The following is a 22,292-nucleotide window of genomic DNA, read 5'->3' on the forward strand; positions in this document are numbered from 1 at the left end:
GGCTTCCGTCTGGCCACTACCATAAAGGCCTGATTGGTGGAATGCTGCAGAGATGGTTGTCCTTCTGGAAGGTTCTCCCATCTACACAGAGGAACTCTGGAGCTCTGACAGAGTGACCATCGGGTTCTTGGTCACCTCCCTGACCAAGGGAGGTGATAATGGATGTTTTTCACCAACATTTTGAATTAATTCATCAGGGGAGAAAGATTTCAACATTTTGGTGAATACATCCATTATTTTATCCTTATACACATAAACTGACATAAAATGGGTTGACCCCAACGCAAAACAATTTTTATTTGTTTCTGGGTACTACATGTATTTGCTTGTTCCTCAAGCGAAAGACTTGGTGGTTCCAAACTTCTTCCATTTAAGAATGACGGAGGCCACTCTGTTCTTGGGGACCTTCAATGCTGCAAACATTTTTTGGTACCCTTCCCCAGATCTGTGTTTCGACACAGTCCTGTCTCGGAGCTCTACAGACAATTCCTTCGACCTCATGGCTTGGTTTTTGCTCTGACATGCACTGTCAACTGTGGGACCTTATATAGACAGGTGTGTGCCTTTCCAAATCATGTCCAATCAATTGAATTAAACACAGGTGGACTACAATCAAGTTGTCGAAACATCTCAAGGATGATCATTGGAGACAGAAAGCACCTGAGCTCAATTTTTTTCAGTCTCATAGCAAAGGGTCTGAATACTTACGTAAATAAGTTATTTCGTTTTTTTTATATAGAAATTTGAAAAAATATTTTTAAAACTGTTTTCACTTTGTCATTATGGGGTATTGTGTATAGATTGATGACGGGGAAAAATGATTTAATACATTTTAGAATAAGGCTGTAACGTAACAAAATGGAAAAGGGAAGTGGTCTGAATACTTTCCGAATGCACTGCACATACTGTATCTGTACGAGCATGAGCCTGACTCTAGGCAAACCCTGTGGCACAGTATCTCAATAGGGGTTTCAATCAACTTTACAGATATATCAGAATGTCTTTCTACAAACAAATGGCTCAATGTTCGAAGCAGAAGTTAAACTAGCCTAACTAGAGCAGTCTGTAGATAACTACCAGATAAGAGGCTGTTTGGGTGTGAATTGATGTATTGTAGTTATTAATTAATACCCTTCCCCCCTAGCCTGGTTTCTTTCTGTGTTATCCTGTGACAATGAAGGGCAGCTGAGGGAGTACTTTACCCCTCTCCTCAATTCATATTCACCCCCCGTGGAGCCACATAAACACTGTCCGGTCCTCCCCTGTGGGGTCATTCTCCTACTGACAATTAATGGCTTGGGGTCCCACTACGACACCAGCCATCATCTATTTACTCTGACCCAGCCAGGACTTGGTGGTGTATGACAATCTACTGCTAGAACTGATATTGTCCCCCGTAGGATTTTGAAATATCATCATTGATCGGGAAAGAGGACTAAATGTGGTTTGGTTTGAAACTTCCATTGAGTACCTTGATTCAGAGTTTTCATTGTGACTATCCTGCAGAACTTGAAATATTTGCTCTATCCCCAACCCCCCTTCCTCTCCACATACAGTGCATTCAGAAAGTATTCAGACCCCTTCAGTTTTTACACATTTTGTTACGTTACAGCCTTATTCTAAAATGGATGAATTGTTTTCCCCTCATCAATCTACACACAATACCCCATAATGACAAAATGAAAAATGTTTTTTAGAAATTATAGCAAATGTATACAAACATAAAAATACATACCTTATTTACATAAGTATTCAGACCCTTTGCTATGAGACTCGAAACTGAGCTCAGGTGCTTTCTGTCTCCAATGATCATCCTTGAGATGTTTCGACAACTTTATTGGAGTCCACCTGTGGTAAATTCAATTGATTGGACATCATTTGGAAAGGCACACACCTGTCTATATAAGGTCCCACAGTTGAATTGTAAGATATTACTTGTTAGATATTGCTGCACTGTTGGATACTAGAAGCACAAGCATTTCGCTACACTCACAGTAACATCTGCTAACCATTTGTATGTGACCAATAACATTTTATTTAATTTTATTTTGATTTGACAGTGCATGTCAGAGCAAAAACCAAGCCATGAGGTCAAAGGAATTGTCTGTAGAGCTCCAAGACAGGATTGTGTCGAGGCACAGATCTGGGGAAGGGTACCAAAACATTTCTGCAGAATTGAAGGTCCCAAGAACACAGTGGCCTCCATCATTCTTAAATGGAAGAAGTTTGGAACCACCAACACTCTTCCTAGAACTGACCGCCCGTCCAAACTAAGCAATCGGAAGAGAAGGGCCTTGGTCAGGGAGGTGACCAAGAACCTGATGGTTCATCTGACAGAGCTCCAGAGTTCCTCTGTGGAGATGGGAGAACCTTTCAGAAGGACAGCCCTCTGCAGCACTCCACCAATCAGGCCTTTATGGTAGAGTGGCCAGGACTCTCAGACCATGAGAAACAATATTCTTTGGTCTGATGAAACCAAGATTGAATGCCAAGGTCACGTCTGGAGGAAACCTGGCACCATCCCTACGGTGAAACATGGTGGTGGCAGCATCATGCTGTGGGAATGTTTTTCAGTGGCAGGGACTGGGAAAGTAGTCAGGATCGAGAAAAATATGAATGGAGCAAAGTACAGAGAGATCCTTGATGAAAACCTGCTCCAGAGCGCTCAGGACCTCAGACTGGGGCAAAGGTTCACCTTCCAACAGGACAACGACCCTAAGCACACAGCCAAGACAACGCAGGAGTGGCTTTGGGACAAGTCTCTGAATGTCCTTGAGAGGCCCAGCCAGAGCCCAGACTTGAACCCGATCGAACATCTCTGGAGAGACCTGAAAATAGCTGTGCAGCGACGCTCCCCATCCAACCTGACAGAGTTTAAGAGGATCTGCAGAAAAGAGTGGGAGAAACTCCCCAAACACAGGTGTGCAAAGCTTGTAGCGTCATACCCAAGAAGACTCGAGGCTGTAATCGCTGCCAAAGGTGCTTCAACAAAGTACTGAGTAAAGGGTCTGAATATTTATTTCAGTTTTTTATAGTTATTACATTTGCAACAATTCATAAAAACCTGTTTTTGCTTTGTCATTATAGGGTATTGTGTGTAGATTGATGAGGTAAATGTTTTTTAAATCAATTATAATAAGGCTGTAACGTAACAGAATGTGGAAAATGTCAAGGGGTCTGAATACATTCCGATTGGCTTGTGGCTTGTGGCATGGGGAGATAAGCAATAGAGTCTGGGATCAGATAATCAGGGGGGGTTGGTGAGAGAGAGGCCAGGTAAAGCCAGGCCTGGGGTTATGTAGGGAGAGGGCATGATGTACCTAGAGCCAGAGGGCTCTGGAATGCCTTACTCACACAAGAAACCAGGTCATGGTTTCTTGACCTCCATGTTGCAGGCCACCACCTCCCCTTTGCCAGAGTCAAAGGTTGTGCAATCATGTAATAAGTCACGTACCCCAACAAGTATAACCAGTGTTGGTGTTCGCGGAGAGGAAGTCTAAACATATACTTTGTCTAATGTCTGATTGCGCTGCCCCTTATTCTCATAGGTGTCATAGTTTGTGAACTTCATATGTTGTATCAAATAACAATTGCCCGAAGCTGTGGTAAGTTAACCTTGACTTACCCTTTCACTCTTAGTACTAGAGAGGAATATAGCAGCTAGTTGTTTTGTCTAGTTCATCCTGGCCTTTGCAGCCACATCTGCATTACCAGCACACACATGAGCGCACATATGCAGACACGCGCACACATGTACATACACACACGGTTTGGAATTTCCTTATCCCCTCATTTGGCACATTTTGGAGATGACATGCTAAAATATTTGTTTTGGACTTTGGCTTTCCTAGAGAACAGGAACTTGGAACACACTTGAATTATCTCTGTGGATTTACGAGTGTTCAGAATGTGTGGAAAAGAGAGGGGAACAAGTGTCACTGTGTTCCTGTTGTTGACCTTGATATGGTGTAACGGGGTGCGTACTGGCGGCAGAGAAGTCAGGCGCAGGACAGCGAAAACTGATTTACAACGGTGTCGTTTAATAAACATAAAAACCACCGTAAACAGAACAATCAATGAATGGGTCAAACAAAACCCGGTATCCACCAGCATAACGTATACAAGCACTACAAGAAACAATTCCGGACAAGGACATGGGGGGAACAGAGGGTTAAATACACAACATGGAATTAAAACCAGGTGTGAGGGAAGACGAGACAAAACCAATGGAAAATGAAAGGTGGATCGGCGATGGCTAGAAGGCCGGTGATGTCGACCGCCGAACGCCGCCCGAACTAGGAGAGGGACCTACTTCGGGGCGGAAGTCGTGACATGTGGTGGCATAATGTGAATAGAATACGGCCTAAATATGGCAATATCAAGGAGTATCTCGTAATACTCTTTTGGTAGTTTTTCTACACACTATATACAAAAGTATGTGTATATCACTTCAAATAAGTAGATTTGCTATATCAGCCACATCAATTGCTGACAGATGTATAAAATCGAGCACAAAGACATGCAATCTCCATAGACAAACATTGGAGGTAGAATGGCCTTCCTGAAGAGCTCAGTAACTTTCTACGTGGCACTGTCATAGGATGCCACCTTTCCAACAAGTCAGTTCATCAAATTTCTGCCCTGCTAGAGCTGCCCCAGTCAACTGTAACTGCTGTTATTGATGTGGAAACGTCTAGGAGCAACAAAGGCTCACCTGTGAAGTGGTAGGCCACACAAGCTCACAGAACGGGACCGCAGAGTGCTGAAGCGCGTAGCGCATAAAAATCATCTGTCCTCAGTTGCAACACTCACTTCCAAGTTCCAAACTGCCTCTGGAAGCAATGTCAGCACAAAAACTGTTCATCGGAAGCCGAGCAGCCGCACACAAGCAATACCAAGCGTCGGCTGGAGTGGTGTAAAGCTCGCGTCCATTGCTCTTTGGAGCAGTGGAAACGGGTTCTCTGGAGTTATGAATCATGCTTCACCATCTGGCAGTCCAACGGACGAATCTGAGTTCGGCGGATGCCAGGAGAACGCTACCTGCCCCAATGCATAGTGCCAACTGTACAGTTTGGTAGAGGAGGAATAATGGTCTGTGGCTGTTTCTCATGGTTCGGGCCCCTTAGTTCCAGTGAAGGGAAATCTTAACGCTACAGCATACAATGACATTCTAGACGATTCTGTTGGTTCCAACTTTGTGGCAACAATTCGGGGAAGGCCCTTTGCTGTTTCAGCATGACAATGCACCCGTGCACAAATCGAGGTCCATACAGAAATGGTTTGTTCCACTATCTCTGCTCCCACCATATTGTACCTCTTCCTGTTGTCACACCTGCAGTGGCATCCACTGGTCATCCTCCCTGCACTATCACATCCCCACAGGAAGGAGATCAAAGGTCCAGACACACACATTCAAACACCTATGCACACACTGACAGATACACACTCATACAGATGTATTCACATAGGAGCCAATTCCGACCCGAGTTAAGCTGGCGTAAAATAACGTAATTCCCTTTTTTATGCACTTTTCTCTCTACGCATATTCTGACCTTGAATTTAAGCATGGGAATAGCATGCTGTTCACCCGCTATTAGTTTGAGGTGGAGATGGAATAAATGAATGTGTGGTGTTGTGTCTACAAATGTGCAACAACAAAAAAATCCCGATAGGAATAACATCGTTCTTCATGCACTGTAACGTACAACTTGATAAGAACTAGTTAAATTAATATCCGTTTGGATAATTAGAATTGTAAATATACATTACACTTTTTTAGATCTACTGTATTTTACCTTATAATCGCTGGAGACAAATGTGAAACCAGTCATATGGCAGCAAACTGAGCATTTCAACTTTTCCACAGTAAAGTTTATGAAACTGCCATTAATATACATTATGCAAAATGTATATTGTACAGCCTTTTAACTTGCAGGGATGGGCACTCTTGAATGTCTTAATTATAAGCTACCCCGACTTTCTCTGTTTCCTATTTCTATCATGTTAAATATTAGCCACTATCAGTATCGACCGTCAGTAGGCCTAATAACCACACATATTCAACTGCCAATTTACTGTTCGTTTCCTTCAGTTGGTATAGCTTACATTATCATTCCATTGCATTACATTGTTTAGTTGACCTTCATTTGCTTCCTCTGTAAATGCCGTCACAGCCGTATGGTTGTTGCTGAGGATCATTAGTAACAGTTGATAATATCGCTATGGTGCGGAGCGCAGACCAAGCCATAACAGTTTGAACCTGATGCATGGCTCAATACTTGGCCGTGTCATCACACAGTTCCATGGTTAGTGCAGTCAACAGACGAGGGTATAGCTTACTATTGAACGCTATTCTCGTTATTATAATTCCATGTACACTAATCATCATTGTGGCGGCAGGGTAGCCTAGTGGTTAGAGCATTGGACTAATAACCAGAAAGGTTGCAAGTTCAAATCCCCGAGCTGATAAGGTACAAATCTGTCGTTCTGCCCATGAACAGGCAGTTAACCCACTGTTTCTAGGCCGTCATTGAAAATAAGAATTTGTTCTTAACTGACTTGCCTAGTTTAATCAATTAAAAATCCAACATCAAAGAAAATTGTATTTGTCACATGTGCTGAATACAACAGTGAAATGCTTACTCACAAGCCCTTAACCAACAATGCAGTTTTAAGAAAAAATAAGTGTTAAGAAAGTATTTACTAAATAAACTGAAGTTTATTTTCTTGCTACTAACAACCTCATGCTAATCGCATTAGCCTACGTTAGCTCAACCGTCCCATGGGGGACTCACTGATCCTGAAGAGGTTTTTAATGGATGGCTTAAGATAAATGTACTGAAAACCCTATTGAATGAAAGCTCAATGAGAAAACCTGTTGGCCAGCAAGTGGGAGGGTTTCAGCGATTGAATGTAGCCACACATTCAGAGCACGTTACGTGACTGAATAGGTCAGTCTGAATACCAAATACTGAGAAGTGTGTAGTAATAACGTGCGTAGGAAAGGCATAAATTCCTAAGTCGGAATCGACCCCATACAGATACCGTATCTGCACAGATCCACAGTGAGGGGAAAGAAGGTCACCGAACTTGACGCCGTTTGGGGACAACTAGGTGGAAAATGTGAATGTGGTGTTAATAGCTTGAAAAAGGGCAGAGCCGTGAGATGAGTTGCAGTGGGTTTAACACTGACAGTTGCTGACAATATCTACAATTGTTATTGCCGCTTGGTGGAAACTGTGGCCCCGGGGGAGGGTTTGACACGACATGCCGTTCTCAGTCTATGGTATCTCTTCACCCACCAGTGTCCCGCTCCCATAATTCAATTAGGCTCAGACAATCAATGGTACATCAGTTTCACTGAGCGATAGCATCCTCTTCACACTGGGTTTGAGCCCACAGGTCTGCTATCCACAGTCATGCGCTTTAAATAAATAAGAAAGCTGTGTGCCTCCGTGATGCACATGAATCAAAAGGTCAGCCTGTCAAACTATGACCTCCTTCTTTATACATCGAGAAGCTATTCACCTTCCAGTACATATAGTATTTTACCTCTATTTAACTAGTTAAATCAGTTAAGAACAAAATCTTATTTTCAATGACAGCCTAGGAACAGTGGGTTGTTCCTAGGCCGTGTTCAGGGGCTGAACGACAGATATTTACTTTTTCAGCTCGGGGATTCGATCTTGCAGCCTTTCGGTTACAAGTCCACTGCTCTAACCACTAGGCTACGCTGCCGTATGGTACCTCAATTGTATGGCTGAAAGCACAAATTTTCCCACTGGATATTCGTGCCTTAGTTTAGTAGCTGCTGTCACCTTAAATGTCATGTGACCTCCCTTCTCTTTCCAGCCCAACATTGGTCGCCTTGGCTTTCCTCACGGACCATCAGATGAGAAGGTGGCAGTCGTTGCCGTGGACGACTGCGACATCGCCATGGCGATTCGCTTTGGTGGCCAGATCGGGAATTACTCTTGTGCTGCCCAGGGAATGCAGACAGGACAGAAGAAGTGAGTGCAGTCTCAAAGCGTGTATCCAGCCACCTGTCAAGCCAAGCTTAGCTATTCACCCATCATGCACTGCAAGTAGAATGTTGTGACAGCAATTTCCATTTGTTTTTCCATGTTACATCTTCCTATACAGCAGACATAAAACCTACATCAGTATAAGTATTTTGTTTAAAAACATATTTATTCTTATGCAAATCCTCATATCTAAATCTGTTTTTTATTCAAATGTAAGTCTGTCCCCTGCTTTGGACAAGTTTGTATATCACAAGACTTCACAATATAGAGCAGTTTATTATATGCCTGTGGTGCATTTTTCACAACTTGTGTTGAGTGTCAGTTACGCCAGGATAGGTCACACTAAACAGTAAAGGTTTTAATGCAAGGGTTAAGTAGTTGTAAGTGGCTTGACCTGCCTCTCTCTCTCTGCCTTTGGTTTTGTGTGGTGGCATATTGTTACAATATGGCCTCAATGTTACAATGTTCATTTCAATGTTCTAGTGTGGCTGGTGCACTGCAATGTCACTCAAATCATGCTCATACCCAATGTCCTTGACTCTCGATCCAGAATCATACGCAGGTGATGTTTGTTCTATGTTGTCCATCTCTAGGTCCCTGGACCTCACCGGTCCCCTACTCCTGGGTGGCGTTCCCAACCTGCCGGAGGATTTCCCCGTCCGGAACCGAGACTTTGTGGGCTGCATGAGAGACCTGACTATAGACAGCAAGACTGTGGATATGGCCAGTTATGTGGCCAACAACGGCACGGCCGCAGGTCTGTGCTAATACTCACATATATGATATAATATTGATATTTTAACGTCTTTTTTTCTATTTATGTCTCTATTGATGCCTCTGATTATTATATGCCTGTATTCAGGGTGCACAGCGAAGAAGGACTTCTGCACTAAAAGTGTGTGTCTGAACGGAGGAATGTGTGTGAACAAGTGGAGCACGTACTCCTGTGACTGTCCCCTAGGCTACGGAGGGAAGAACTGTGAACAAGGTAAAGGATTTTAGGAAAAGTGCGTGTATTGGGTATATTCTGGGGGGGGATTCCCTGTACGTGTGTGTATGCATGTGCCCTGTGAGTATGTGTTTTACTGTGTGTCTCATAATTAATTGAGTTCAAAATGAAATGTCGCAGCCACGCTCCACAAGGCTAGCGGTGAGGAAACAGACAGTAGAGGTCAATGTGGCCAAGTTTCCTGTCAATCTCGACATTCCTACATTCCACACACACACTGACCCTAACCCTGGCCCTGTTGGAATACTGCATCCTTCTGTCCCGGCCGGCTTGAGGTAATCACAGATCTCAATTGGCCTGATTGATAGAAGTCATACCTATCCTCAAGGAAACAAGGACGGAAGGAAGGAAGGATGCATTTCAAAATCACTGTATTTACACTTGGTCCAGGGCCACACCACATCTCATTGGTGAACTGATTATTACCCAGAAGCATATGGTGCAGTGGTACAGTTCTATTTTAGCGCCTGGCTACGCAGACACGAGCGAGCACTGTGGGTGCAACGATTGAATAACATGTATGTGTACATTTATTTTTGCAGCGCTCGCACACGCGACGAGAGCGGCGTGGTCAGAACGTAAGGCACACTGTGATCCAATGCTTTCCACTTTTCTGACGCAAATCATGTTAGCAGGAAAAGGAAATCACATCTCTGATGGCTTTATGTTTTCGGAAAGCTTCGTTTGACCTAATTCATAGAAGTACCTCAAAAAGGGCACAGTGGGTGTTAACACTGTTGCAACCCATGACCTGGCGGGTGGGTCTCCATATGTGTCAGGCTATAAAATACAGCTAATTACTGAGTGTTGCGTGTTTCTCAATCCCACCTAAATCTGTGTTCTTATGAGACTGATACTTATGATTTGCGTGTATGTACAGTATGTGTAATGAACAATAGCATGAATGTGAATCACACCCATATTAATCCCCATTTAAGCACACACACGCACAAGTATTAATCACCATTTCCTGTAGAAGGCTCGGCTGTGGTTGTAGGGGAAGCAATAAACAAGTACAGACTCTATCCACAACGTTTACTTCTGAGCTCATCCTCTACAAGACCAAACACACAGAATAGCTACCTGTATGGTAATGATAGCCCCTGGATATGTTACAATGGCTTTGTGGTCAGGGTTTACCCAGATTTTTGGAACAAGGCCTAGAACGGGCCTAGTCATTCTAGCCTCTCATGTGGTATTATCAACGTCGTTTTGTGATGAAGTAAAATTGTACTTGTTTTCCTCTTAATCTAGTTGGTTCTCCAACTGAAGTCTCCCTGTTTGTTTCCCTTCCTCCAGTCATGCCATCCCCTCAGCACTTTGACGGCCAAGCCCTGGTGTGGTGGCGCGAGCCAGAGGTAACCATCGCCGTGCCCTGGTACATGGGTCTGATGTTCAGGACCAGGCAGAGCTCTGGCACCCTGCTGCAGGCCAACGCTGGAGACTTCTCCAAGATACACATCCTGGTGAGTGGAGTGGAGCAGTACAGAGTCCATACAGTGCCTCCATGTTATCAAAGTAAAAGGCAAAGCTAATGCCATAATAAAGTTAAGCTAATATTCTGGTGTTAAATTACTAAACATTGTGTTCTCTTTCTCTCTCTCTCTCTCGCTCTCTCTTTTCTCCCCCAATTTTCTCTCCTGCCATTCTGTCTCTCTCTCTCTCTCTCTCTCGGGTTCTTTGCCTTCCATCTGTCCCCCCCCCCAACATCTCCCTCTCTCCCTGACTCCAGATCAGCGGCAAACACGTGCGTTTCCAGGTGTTCCTGGGGGTGAAGCGGGTGGCCCTGCTGGACTTCCCTCAGGTCAGGGTGAACGACGGGGAGTGGCACCACATCCTGGTGGAGCTGAAGAGTATCAAAGACGGGAAGGACATCAAATACATGGCCCTGGTGTCACTAAACTACGGCATGTTCCAGGTACTCGCTGACTGATTGGCAGCACTGTATATGTGTATAGTTTTCTGTTCTGTACTTGTTTGTGAATTTAATGTGTGTATTATCAAGTGTAATATGATACACAATACACATGGTCTCTGTAATAGTGTTTTATGTGTGGGTGCCTTTCACAGAGGTCAGTGGAGATAGGCAATGAGCTGCCAGGCCTGAGGCTGACGAGTCTGTTTGTGGGGGGCCTGATGAAGAAGGATGGGATGGTCCAGAACGGACTCAAGGGCTGCATGCAGGTGAGCCTCACACCATTTGTCTATGATATACTCCTTTTTGGAAAGCAAAATCATTCTACGACAATACAAGGCTGATGGTCCTTCCCTCTCCTGCGTTGCCAGGGCGTGCGGATGGGCGAGACTTCCACCAACCTGGCTAATATTAACATGCGTCAGGGTCAGAAGATCCGGGTGGAGGAGGGTTGTAAGGTGGCTAACCCCTGCACTGCTAGCTCCTGCCCCGAGCACAGCCGCTGCACTGACAACTGGAGCTCACACACCTGTGTGTGCCACCCCGGTAAGCCCCCCCCCCCTCCCGGACAAGACCCTTGTCACTACCGTTAAAATATACCTTTAGAAAGCTGAAGCAAGCACACACATTTTCATCAGGAAATGTACCTATTCATGTCCCCCCCCCCCAGGATACTTCGGGAGTGACTGTGTGGACGCGTGTCTCCTGAACCCCTGTCAGCATGTGTCCACCTGCGTCCACCAGCCCAGCTCCCCCCACGGCTACGGTTGCCAGTGTGGCCACAATTCCTACGGGCAGTACTGCCAGAACAAGTGAGTACTGAGATCCCTAGAAACTGATCTAAGGCCAGTTTCGTTTTTTAGTTTGGGGGCGCTTTTTAGTTTCCTTTTTTTAACTCGCCTTGAGATGTGAATTGGTGCTGGTTCTGATGTTTGTGCCATGTTCTTGAAGCGATTCACATAGTTTCCAAGCTTACCGGAGTAACTCCACTTAACCTCTACTGTACCACTCAGCACCTTCCATCAACATCTGCAGTAATCTGGTTTTGTTAATTGCTGCCCCTTGGCTTTGGTATTGGTTGGTGTCAAACAGCTTTATAGTAGTTTTGGCATTGGCTTAGCATTCCAAGTCCCTTGTGATTTGCTCACGGTTTCCATTCATCCATCCTTACTTGCTATGATAAGCTGGGTTCAAGGGGAATAACACCTTGTTCTGTTGTTCTCCAGAGCCAACCTACCCTGTGCTCGCGGCTGGTGGGGGAACCCTATCTGTGGCCCATGTAACTGTGATGTCAGCAAAGGGTTCTACCGAGACTGCAACAAGACCACTGGGGAGTGTCACTGTAAGGTACTGAAAAGTATTTACCATACTTAGTCCCTTCTGTCGAAGTCCAATTTGGGTATGTTGGCTAGCTATCCCCATTTCCTCCTGAGTTGTATGCTTAGTTTATGCTCTCTCCTGCCCTCAGGATAACTACTACCGGCCCGGGGGAAGGGACACCTGCTACCCCTGCGAGTGTTTCCAGCTTGGCGCCATGTCACGCTCCTGCCACCCCCACACGGGCCAGTGTCAGTGCAGGACGGGCGTGATCGGGCGCCAGTGCAACCGTTGTGACAACCCCTTCGCTGAGGTCACCTCCAGCGGGTGCGTGGGTAAGGCAATCTATGACCTGGAAGCTCTCGTAGCATCTCACTAAGTCATTCATTCAATTTCTGATCTAAGATAGTTTCTGCTTGGTTGTTCTCTTTTCACTAGTTGTGTATGAGGGCTGTCCCAAAGCCTTTGATGCAGGGATCTGGTGGCCAACGACCCAGTTTGGACAACCCGCTGCAATGAAGTGTCCCAGGGGATCCACTGGTAAGCACAACAAGCCTTTTCAGAATGTGAAAAATGTATTGGAATTACATAGACTTCACTGGAATTTTTCCAGACTTTATAATGTTTATACTGTTGTTGTTGTTGTTGATTTCCTCACCGTGTCAGCCGAGAGGCAAGAGGTCAACAGAGAATCTTCACGATCGGTCTTCTTCCTTACCCTTCTCTCCCCCCCTTTTTTTCTCCTCCCCTCCATCCCTGTCTCACCCTCGCTCCTCCCCATTAGGCACGGCCATCCGCCACTGCAGCGACGAGAATGGCTGGCTGCCTCCCGATCTCTTCAATTGCACCTCTCTCACCTTCTCTCAGCTGAAAAAAGAGGTATGTCTTGGTTTAACCTTTTATTCAAACCAGGAAGTCCCATTGAGATTAAAACTCTCCTTTAACATCGAGACACCTGTCTGACGTCTCCCTGACCTCTCACCTTCAGGACGAGGAGCTGCATCTCAACAGCTCCAGGATGGACGGAGAGAGGTCGAAGGGCATGGCCAGCATGCTGCGGAGCGCCACCAACCGCACAGCGGCCCTCCAGGGCAACGACGTGAAGACGGCCTACAGCGTCCTGACCCGCCTGCTGCAGTACGAGAGCCAGCAGCTGGGCTTCGACATGGCCGCCACAAGAGACGTCCACTTCCATGAGGTGGGCCGCTAGAAACATGCTTCAACTAGTGTTGAATACGTAAGTGCCTATGTAGTGCACTTCCTCAACTCTCAAAATGATGTTGGAGGTGAAATAAGAAGGTAGACAGGATTAGCAATCCTTTGGCCTCAGCAACCCAACTCTTTTTGTTGACATCAGGAACTCATATGAACTCATAGAAATATACCCTGACATACCCTCAAGCTCTCGATCATACATCCACCCTAATTTCCTCTCACACCACAGTTTCGGAGACTCGCTCAGAGTTGAAAGAATGACCCACATTGTTCGGTAACATAGCTCAACTGCTTAAGGATCCTGTTAGCTTTAAGTATAGTTTCCCCAAATAGTTTCCCCAAATCCTGCTTATAGCTGGTACCGGTTTCCTAAGAGTCTGTTTTCCCAGTTGGATATTTCTCCCCCTATAGGGAATGTGATCCGGAGCCTATTATGTGGAAGTAATACAGTGCAATGATTAGCATGTTCTCTATGAGCTGTATTAAGGCCATGCCCATGCTGGGCGCTAACGGCTAACTGTGTGCATTCTTGGCACCAGCCCCAGCGCATTAGGGTGTGTTAGATACCAGAAGGTGCAGCTGGAACGGTTTAGGGGGTCAAGGACCAATCAGAGTGGAGCTTATTGAGTGATTGGACCAATGGGTGACTTGGGATGGTTCCCAGGGGTGGTTGGGCGTGGGGCCAGATTGCACAGGTGATGTTATGAGATGATGTCTGTACAGTGACCCCCCCTTCCTTTATAGGGCAGCTCGCCTTTCCTTCTTTTGTTTTCTTTCGTCCTTTCACTCTGTTCTGTTGGCATTGATTTCACATGCTTCATTTGGGATATATGATACAGATTATGGATTCTGTTTGTCGCTGATGTATGCTGGAATGATACCATACTAATCGGTATGGCACGGCGTGACATTGGTGAATGCAGAGTATTGCATAGTATAGATATGCCGTAGGTGGATGACTAATGTGTGTCAATATTCTAGAACATGGTCCGAGCGGGCAGTGCCATCCTGGACCCTGCTAACAAGGGGCACTGGGAGCAGATCCAGCGTTTTGAAGATGGCACGGCCCTACTTCTGCATAGCTTTGAGGAGTACGCCCAAACCCTGGCCCAAAACATGAGGAAGACCTACCTGAAACCCTTCACTGTTGTCACGGAAAACATGAGTGAGTCCACCTGCAGTGCAACGACACAATTATCTTCTTGCAGTAACCTGATTTGCATGACTAATTCATGCAAAGTAATGTTTCATAACCTAAAATAGCCTACTGTACCACCAATACCTCTGGTGTGTGACAAGCATAATTAACAACCATTCTCCCTCTCTCGCTGTGCTCACAGTTGTTTCTGCGGATTACTTGGACCCGTCCAATCCAGAACAGACAAACATCCCGCGTTTCCAAGAGATCCAGGCCTATCCAATAGAGATGGAGTCCTCCGTCCGCTTCCCAGAGTTCACAACACAGCACGAGCAGCCAGTGGAGGTTGAAGGTAGGCTTGAAGGAGTGGATACGGCATGGACATTTTGTGGTTCGCCATGCAGCCTTCATAACGTAATAGTCCATGAATTAAGTCTGAGCTGTTGTACTGCGTCAACCGTTTGTCAAGTTCTTCAACCAGTCTGGTAGTGTTTTTATGTGTGTGTGTGTGATTGATTTCATTCATTCATTTATTGTCATAATATCCTTACAGCAGTCTCCACAGCACCAGCCAGAGACGCAACAGCCACAGACGACCCCATAGCAACAGCAACAGACGCCGCTCCTGTCCAGACTGAGTCCACTGAATCCTTTACTGTCGGTCACCAGGCGTCTGCCAAGAAGAAGCGTCACGCTGAGGTCCCAGGCCCTCTCCCTGTTGCCGTGGTGATCATCTATAGGACCCTGGGACAGCTCCTGCCTGAAAACTACGACATCGATCGGAGGAGCCTAAGGTACTTCTTACATTTCCTCCTCAGTCTTACCACATAGAACAAGTTGGTTGTCTTTAACATATGCTGTCTAATGTATAATTCAAAGATCTTACACAGTGCCGTGTATACAACATGCGATGCGCTTCGCCATACACATATAAACAACTGTTCTTTCCTTGAGAGTTCCCTTGTGTAGAATGTGTGTGCGTTAATGCAGTTGTGTGTGTACAAGGAGGTTCAATTCTATCATGCTTTTAGTGCTGTTAGTCAAATCAAATCAAACTTTATTTGTCGCATGCGCCAAAAACAACAAGTGTAGACCTTACCGTGAAAGGCTTACTTGCAAGCCCTTAACCATCAGTGCAGTTCAAGAAGAGTTAAGAAAATATTTACCAAGTAGACTAAAGTAAAAAAGTTATAATAAAAAGTAACACAATAAGAATAACAATAATGAAGCTATATACAAGGGGTACCGGTACCGAGTAATTGTGCGGGGGTTAGTTGAGGTAATTTGTACATGTAGGTAGGGGTGAAGTGACTATGCATAGATAATAAACAGTGAGAAGCAGCAGTGTACAAAAGGGGGGGGGGGGGGTGTTACTGTGTGTCCTTTGTTTTGGACTAGTTTTCATTGTGGTAGATGTTTTTAATGCTGTTGTCCTGCCTCACAGTTGTAACCAGAACCTTACGGTTAGTCATTCTCGATAAGAATGTATTTTGGATGACGACAGTCAATGTAAACACACATGTCGCCTGTGTGTGTGTGTGTGTGTGTGTGTGTGTGTGTGTGTGTGTGTGTGTGTGTGTGTGTGTGTGTGTGTGTGTGTGTGTGTGTGTGTGTGTGTGTGTGTGTGTGAATGTGTGTGTTCAGACTCCCCAACCGGCCCGTCATCAACACCCCAATTGTGAGCACGGTGGTTTACAGTGAGAGGGTACCCTTCACCATTCCTCTTGCACATCCCATCACCCTGGAATACAGACTACTGGAGACAGAGGAGAGGACCAAACCTGTCTGTGTCTACTGGAATCATTCCATCGCGTAAGGATGAGTATACCTATCAGTGCTCTTATTCAGTGGTTCCTCAATTAGAAGTTTTGAGACTGCGAGGTCATTTGTGGTTGAGTGCGGTGCCCTGCGTCACTGCTTCATTGCTCCAGACCACCACAAGGGGGAGTTGGAGCACTGATGATGCTTTTGGGTCCCAAGTCCTAATGTGTCTCTACCTGACAACGAACGGGTGACGTCAACCAAATAGAAAGTGATAATTGTGCACGACTTCAAAATTGAATTTCAATGAACTGAATGATGAGGATGAAGAAGGTGATTGAATTTAGAACAATAGTGTAAGAATTGCTATTCCTCTGTCTTGTACACGCACCCCCTGAAAAACACTTATTTTTGGGGTCAGAAGAAGCTGTAACTGGACTGTAGCATATTACTTACTAAAACTGTTGTTACACAGGTTTCTATTCTAAGAGAAATGATAATGTTCAATTATATTCCATGATATTCTTAAGATATATGGGTTGACTGAATATAAATATAAGCAAGTGATGTCTGCTAAATAATCAAGTTGATGGCGCAGTCATATAGCCTCGGCGCCTACATAAAGCTGAGTGACTCACTCCTTCATGTCTTAGGATCAAAATAAATAAGTACCAACATTCTTTTGGATAGTCTTTAATAAAGAAATGTTTTGGTTATCCTGACCTGGATGCCATGTAGTATAGTCTCTAAAAGGAAAAATATTACCACCGTCTCTTGCGCATGTCATTTTCCAGATTTGCCCCTTAGATATCAATTTAGAAACCTCCAATCCTCTAAATGTAATTATTGGCCGAGAGCCATATAGATTGCAAAAAAGTTGGGAAGAGATTTCCGATGGCACATGGTTTATGAATTGACAAGCAATTTTCCGTTCCTCCTGAAATCGCTAACAGTCAAATGCGTTCTCTCCGTCGCCCACACGCACTTTAAACATTTGGATAATATAGCATTTAAAGACTGACATTGGTTGTTTTTATGCATTCATGAATTAAATCGCTTTAGCTGACACACTGCGGTTCATCTAATGAAGGTGCACATGGGTCTATTTATATAATGAATATGAATTCGGAGGGCAGAAATGATTCAATATTCAAGTATTAGACCTCTCACTAAAAGCGTCAGTCATACAAAAGTTATACTTAAATCCAAACTGGTTGGAGATTAAAGGCTAGATCATTTTTTAAGCTGTTCAAAAGAATGCCATATATCATGTTCTTACAAAAAAGGTTTTAAATTCTCTTGTACAGCCAATATTAAAAACTGTCAAATGCTTCTCAGAGATGCCCTCTGGTGGTAGAACTAGCATTAATGGCAACAATGGCTGACACTTCAATAACGTGCCATAGAATTCTGCGGCAGTCCGCAAGGTGCAACTTTTACAGGAAGAACCACTGTATCATAGGTTTAGAATGGAGTTTCGCTAGATTCTGTTGAAAATGAAAAAAATCATACCCAACAATCTCTATTTTGGGTCCAGGGTTCAAGGAACGGGAGGCTGGTCTGCCAAGGGGTGTGAGCTTGTGTTCAGGAACAGCACTCACATCAGCTGCCAGTGCAGTCACATGTCCAGCTCTGCTGTGCTCATGGACATCTCCAAAAGAGAGGTACCGCCCTGAGCCCTCTACCGCACACACACAGCTTTAATGTTATTATTTTATAACTTGGATAATTTGATTTTACCTCCTATTCTGTGTTTACCTCCTCAGCATGGGGAGGTCCTACCCCTGAAGATCATCACCTACACCACTGTGTCAGCATCGCTAGTGGCCCTCCTCATCACCTTCCTCCTCCTGGCCATCCTCCGGAAGCTCCGCTCCAACCTCCACAGTATCCACAAAAACCTGGTGGTGTCCATCTTCCTCTCTGAGCTCGTCTTCCTCTTCGGAATCAACCAGACTGAGAATGTGGTGAGGGCTTAGCACCCGACCCTGAGGCACACCCCAAAAAACACTCTCTCTTTGTCTTCTTGCTTTGTTATAGACTCTCCACTTATTGATATACCTGCAGGATAAAACTTAGTCTCTACTGTAATATATTGGTTTACAGCATTGTGCGGAGGGGAACTCCATTTGTCGACAAATTGAGGATTTCCAAGAGGAAGGCTACAGAGCTAGCCTTGGGTCTCCTCTCCCCTCCACAACTTTGAAATGCATATGTCTTTTATGGTAGTGACTGTATTGGCTGTGCCTGAGCATCTTAGTGGCTTTATCTTGGATAATAATAGTTCTGTTTCTGTCTGGCAATGTGTGGAGTTGGCCTTAGCGATCGCATTGTGTTCTGTTGTTATAGATTATAAGTTACTGAACTTATTTCACAGACGGCCCAACTGACATTTAGCACAGATTTATTCTAAAACGGGGGCTTTAATCATCTTTCCTAACCTCTCTGTCCCTCAGTTCATGTGTACAGTGGTAGCCATCCTGCTGCACTACTCCTACATGTGTACATTTGCCTGGATGTTCGTGGAGGGACTTCACATCTACCGCATGCTGACTGAGGTCCGCAACATCAACCATGGCCACATGAGATTCTACTATGCCATTGGCTGGGGCATTCCTGCCATTATCACCAGTGAGTGAGACGCACACACTCTCTCTCTCACACACACTCCCCCCCGACACACACACACACACAGACAGACACACAGACACGCATGCAAACAAATACATTCCCGCTCATTTATGCACACAAAGACAGAGAGGGACACTGGACTTTTCCCACATTTTGTTGTGTTACAGCCTGAATTTAAAATGGATAACATTTTGATTTTGTGTGATTGACCTACACACAATATCCCATAATGTCAAAGTGGAATTATGTTTAAGACATTTTTACAAATTAATTAAAAATGAAAGCCTGAAATGTCTTGAGACAATAAGTATTCAACCCCTTTGTTATGGCAAACTTAAATTAGTTCAGGAGTATAAATGTGCTTAACTAGTCACAGAATAAGTTGCAATAATGGTGTTTAACATGATTTTGAATGACTACCTCATCTCTGTACTCCAGATAACAATTATATAATGTAAGGTCCCTCAGTCAAGAAGGGGATTTCAAACACAGATTCAACCACAAAGACCAGGGAGGTTTTCAAATGCCTCACAAAGAAGGGAACCTAATGGTAGATAAAACTTCTTTTTTTTTTAAACGGACATTGAATATCCCATTGAGCATGGTTAAGTTATTAATTACACTATCAATAAACCCAGTCACTGTAAAGATACAGGCGTCCTTCCTAATTCAGTTGCCGGAGAAGATGACAACCACTCAGGGATTTCACCATGAGGCCAATGGTGACTTTAAAACAGTTACAGTTTAATCGCTGTGATAGGAGAAAACTGAGGATGGATCAACAACATCCACAATACTAACTAAACTAAATGACAGAGTGAAAATGAAGCCTCTACAGAATAAAAAATATTCAATTTCATGCATACTGTTTGCGATAAGGTACTAAAGTAAAACTGACAAAAATGTAACAAAGAAATAATCTCTATGTCCTGAAGACAAAGTGTTATGTTTGGGGCAAATCCAACACGACGTTCCACTTTACATATTTTCAAGCACGGTGGTGGCTTGGCTGCATCATGTTATGGGAATGCTTGTCATCGGCAAGGACTAGGGAGTTTTTTAGGATAAAAATAAATGGAATAGAGCTAAGCACAGACCAAATCCCAGAGGAAAACCTGGTTCAGTCTGCTTTCCAACAGACACTGGTAGAGAAATTCATCTTTCAGCAGGGCAATAACCTAAAACACAAGACCAAATATACACTGGAGTTGCTTACCAAGATGACATTGAATGTTCCTGAGTTGTCTTGTTACAGTTTTGACTTAAATCGGCTTGAAAATCTATGGCAAGACATGAAAATGGCTGTCTAGCAATGATCAACTTGACAGAACGTGAAGAATGTTTTTAAGAATAATGTGCAAATATTGTACAATCCAGGTGTGGAAATCTCTTAGAGACTTACCCAGAAACACTCCCAGCTGTAATCCCTGACAAAGATGATTCGAACATTTATTGACTCAGGAGTGTAAATACTTAAATTAGATATTTCTGTATTTCATTTTCAATAAATCTGCAAAAATGTATGAAAATATGTTTTCACTCTCTTTGTGTGGTACTGTGTGTACAATCTATAACACAAACAATGTGGAATAAGTCGAGGGTATGAATACTTTCTGAAGGCACTGTACTCTTCAAGCCAGGTTTCTGGTCAATTCCCCCAAAAATCCAGTCAATTCAGAAACGAAACCAAATTCGAATTCCATATTTTCCTAATTGAAAAGCATTGAAGGGAATTGGAATTTCAGTGTAGTTCCTGAATTGACAGGAATTCAAAATGAATTGACTAACTGTGTGTGTTTTCCTCTTGTAGGCCTGGCAGTTGGGTTGGATCCTCAGGGTTATGGTAACCCAGACTTCTGTTGGCTTTCTGTCCACGACACACTCATCTGGAGTATCGCTGGGCCCATCGCTATCATAGTACTGGTGAGTGTGTGTTTAGGCATGCTTTATTTGTTGTACTATACTGTATTGGTTATGGCTGTTATTAAACTCCATCTCATGTATCTCCCTTAGGTCAACATGACTTTATTCTTCCTGGCCGCCAAGGCCTCGTGCGGAAAGAGAGAGTGGACATTTGAGAAGTCTGGAGCAATGTGAGTACTTCGAAACAGGATAGGGTTAGAAAATAGTTGGCACATACCATAACGTTTTGGCTGGATTCCATTCAAAAATAACAACCTCTCCTCTCCAGCTGTTCTCTACGCATAGCCTTCATCCTCCTGTTGCTCATCAGTGCTACCTGGCTCCTGGGCCTCATGGCAGTCAATAGTGATTTACTCTCCTTCCACTACCTCTTTGCCATCTTCAGCTGCCTCCAGGTATTTGTCTTTTTGCCTTGTCATAAAAAGTACTTCAAAATCCCTGAAATACATTGGCTCTGTTTATCTGATTTGCAATTCTCTCGCTCGCTCGCTCGCTCTCTCTCTCTCTCTCTCTCTCTCTCTCTCTCTCTCTCTCTCTCTCTCTCTCTCTCTCTCTCTCTCTCTCTCTCTCTCTCTCAGGGTGTGTGCATCTTCTTCTTCCTCTGTATTTTCAACAAGGAGGTGAGGATCAACCTGAAGAACGTCCTCAGAGGGAAGAAGTCCATAGTGGAAGATTCTACTGCCACCCGCACCACTTTACTCACAGTATGTACACATCAGTCAATACCTAAGTGTGCTACACCTGTGTACATTAAAATCCCCTAGAGTCGATAATCTAATTAGCATAATACACATTTCGCTAATATGACCATACCAACGAAAGGTGAGACTTCCATGAAAACAGACAGGTCGGTTGTCTTTCTCTAGGACGCCCACAAGCCTCACAAGACTCTGAAGGTAGCCCAGTATCGGTTTGAAAAATGATTGGAAGCATACACTGAGTGTACAAAACATTAAGAAAACCTGCTCTTTCCATGACATAGAATGACCAGGTGAATCCAATTGGAAGCTATGGTCCCTTATTGATGTCACTTTCAATCAGTGTAGATGAAGGGTAGGAGACATGTTAAATAATCATTTTTAAGCCTTGAGACCATTGAGATATAGATTGTGAATGTGTGCATTTCAGAGGGTGAATGGTCAAGACAAGATTTAAGTGCCTTTTGAACAGGGTATGTTACAGTAGTAGGTGCCAGGCGCACCGGTTTGTTTCAAGAACTGCAACGCTGCTGTGTTTTTCACACTCAACAACAGTTTCCTGTGTGTCTCAAGAATGGTCCACCACCCAATGGACATTCAGCCATTTTTTCATACTACATTTCTAAATCAAATAGCTAAATGATCCTTGGTATGACCTTCT

The 22,292-nt window shown here is 44.2% G+C and overlaps 1 protein-coding gene across 2 annotated transcripts in view; it reads left to right on the forward strand.

Annotated features, from left to right (window-relative positions):
- LOC139530258 (cadherin EGF LAG seven-pass G-type receptor 1-like) overlaps positions 1-22,292 on the forward strand; it is an 84,918-nt gene that overhangs the window by 56,899 nt on the left and 5,727 nt on the right. Inside the window, exons 6-29 of one of the 2 annotated variants that reach the window (XM_071326492.1) lie at positions 7,852-8,009; positions 8,618-8,781; positions 8,887-9,012; positions 10,333-10,499; positions 10,766-10,951; positions 11,104-11,217; positions 11,320-11,494; positions 11,619-11,760; positions 12,175-12,295; positions 12,417-12,600; positions 12,704-12,805; positions 13,050-13,144; positions 13,254-13,463; positions 14,462-14,645; positions 14,821-14,970; positions 15,172-15,412; positions 16,263-16,430; positions 17,917-18,043; positions 18,146-18,346; positions 18,836-19,010; positions 20,821-20,933; positions 21,024-21,103; positions 21,202-21,328; positions 21,512-21,637. In XM_071326492.1, coding sequence (XP_071182593.1) covers positions 7,852-8,009; positions 8,618-8,781; positions 8,887-9,012; positions 10,333-10,499; positions 10,766-10,951; positions 11,104-11,217; positions 11,320-11,494; positions 11,619-11,760; positions 12,175-12,295; positions 12,417-12,600; positions 12,704-12,805; positions 13,050-13,144; positions 13,254-13,463; positions 14,462-14,645; positions 14,821-14,970; positions 15,172-15,412; positions 16,263-16,430; positions 17,917-18,043; positions 18,146-18,346; positions 18,836-19,010; positions 20,821-20,933; positions 21,024-21,103; positions 21,202-21,328; positions 21,512-21,637 — 3,636 coding nt within the window. The remainder of the gene's footprint in view (positions 1-7,851; positions 8,010-8,617; positions 8,782-8,886; positions 9,013-10,332; positions 10,500-10,765; positions 10,952-11,103; positions 11,218-11,319; positions 11,495-11,618; positions 11,761-12,174; positions 12,296-12,416; positions 12,601-12,703; positions 12,806-13,049; positions 13,145-13,253; positions 13,464-14,461; positions 14,646-14,820; positions 14,971-15,171; positions 15,413-16,262; positions 16,431-17,916; positions 18,044-18,145; positions 18,347-18,835; positions 19,011-20,820; positions 20,934-21,023; positions 21,104-21,201; positions 21,329-21,511; positions 21,638-22,292) is intronic. The other variant, XM_071326493.1, reaches the window with a different exon arrangement.

This window comes from Salvelinus alpinus, chromosome 9 (genome assembly GCF_045679555.1).
Source record: "Salvelinus alpinus chromosome 9, SLU_Salpinus.1, whole genome shotgun sequence".
Classification (NCBI taxonomy): domain Eukaryota; kingdom Metazoa; phylum Chordata; class Actinopteri; order Salmoniformes; family Salmonidae; genus Salvelinus; species Salvelinus alpinus.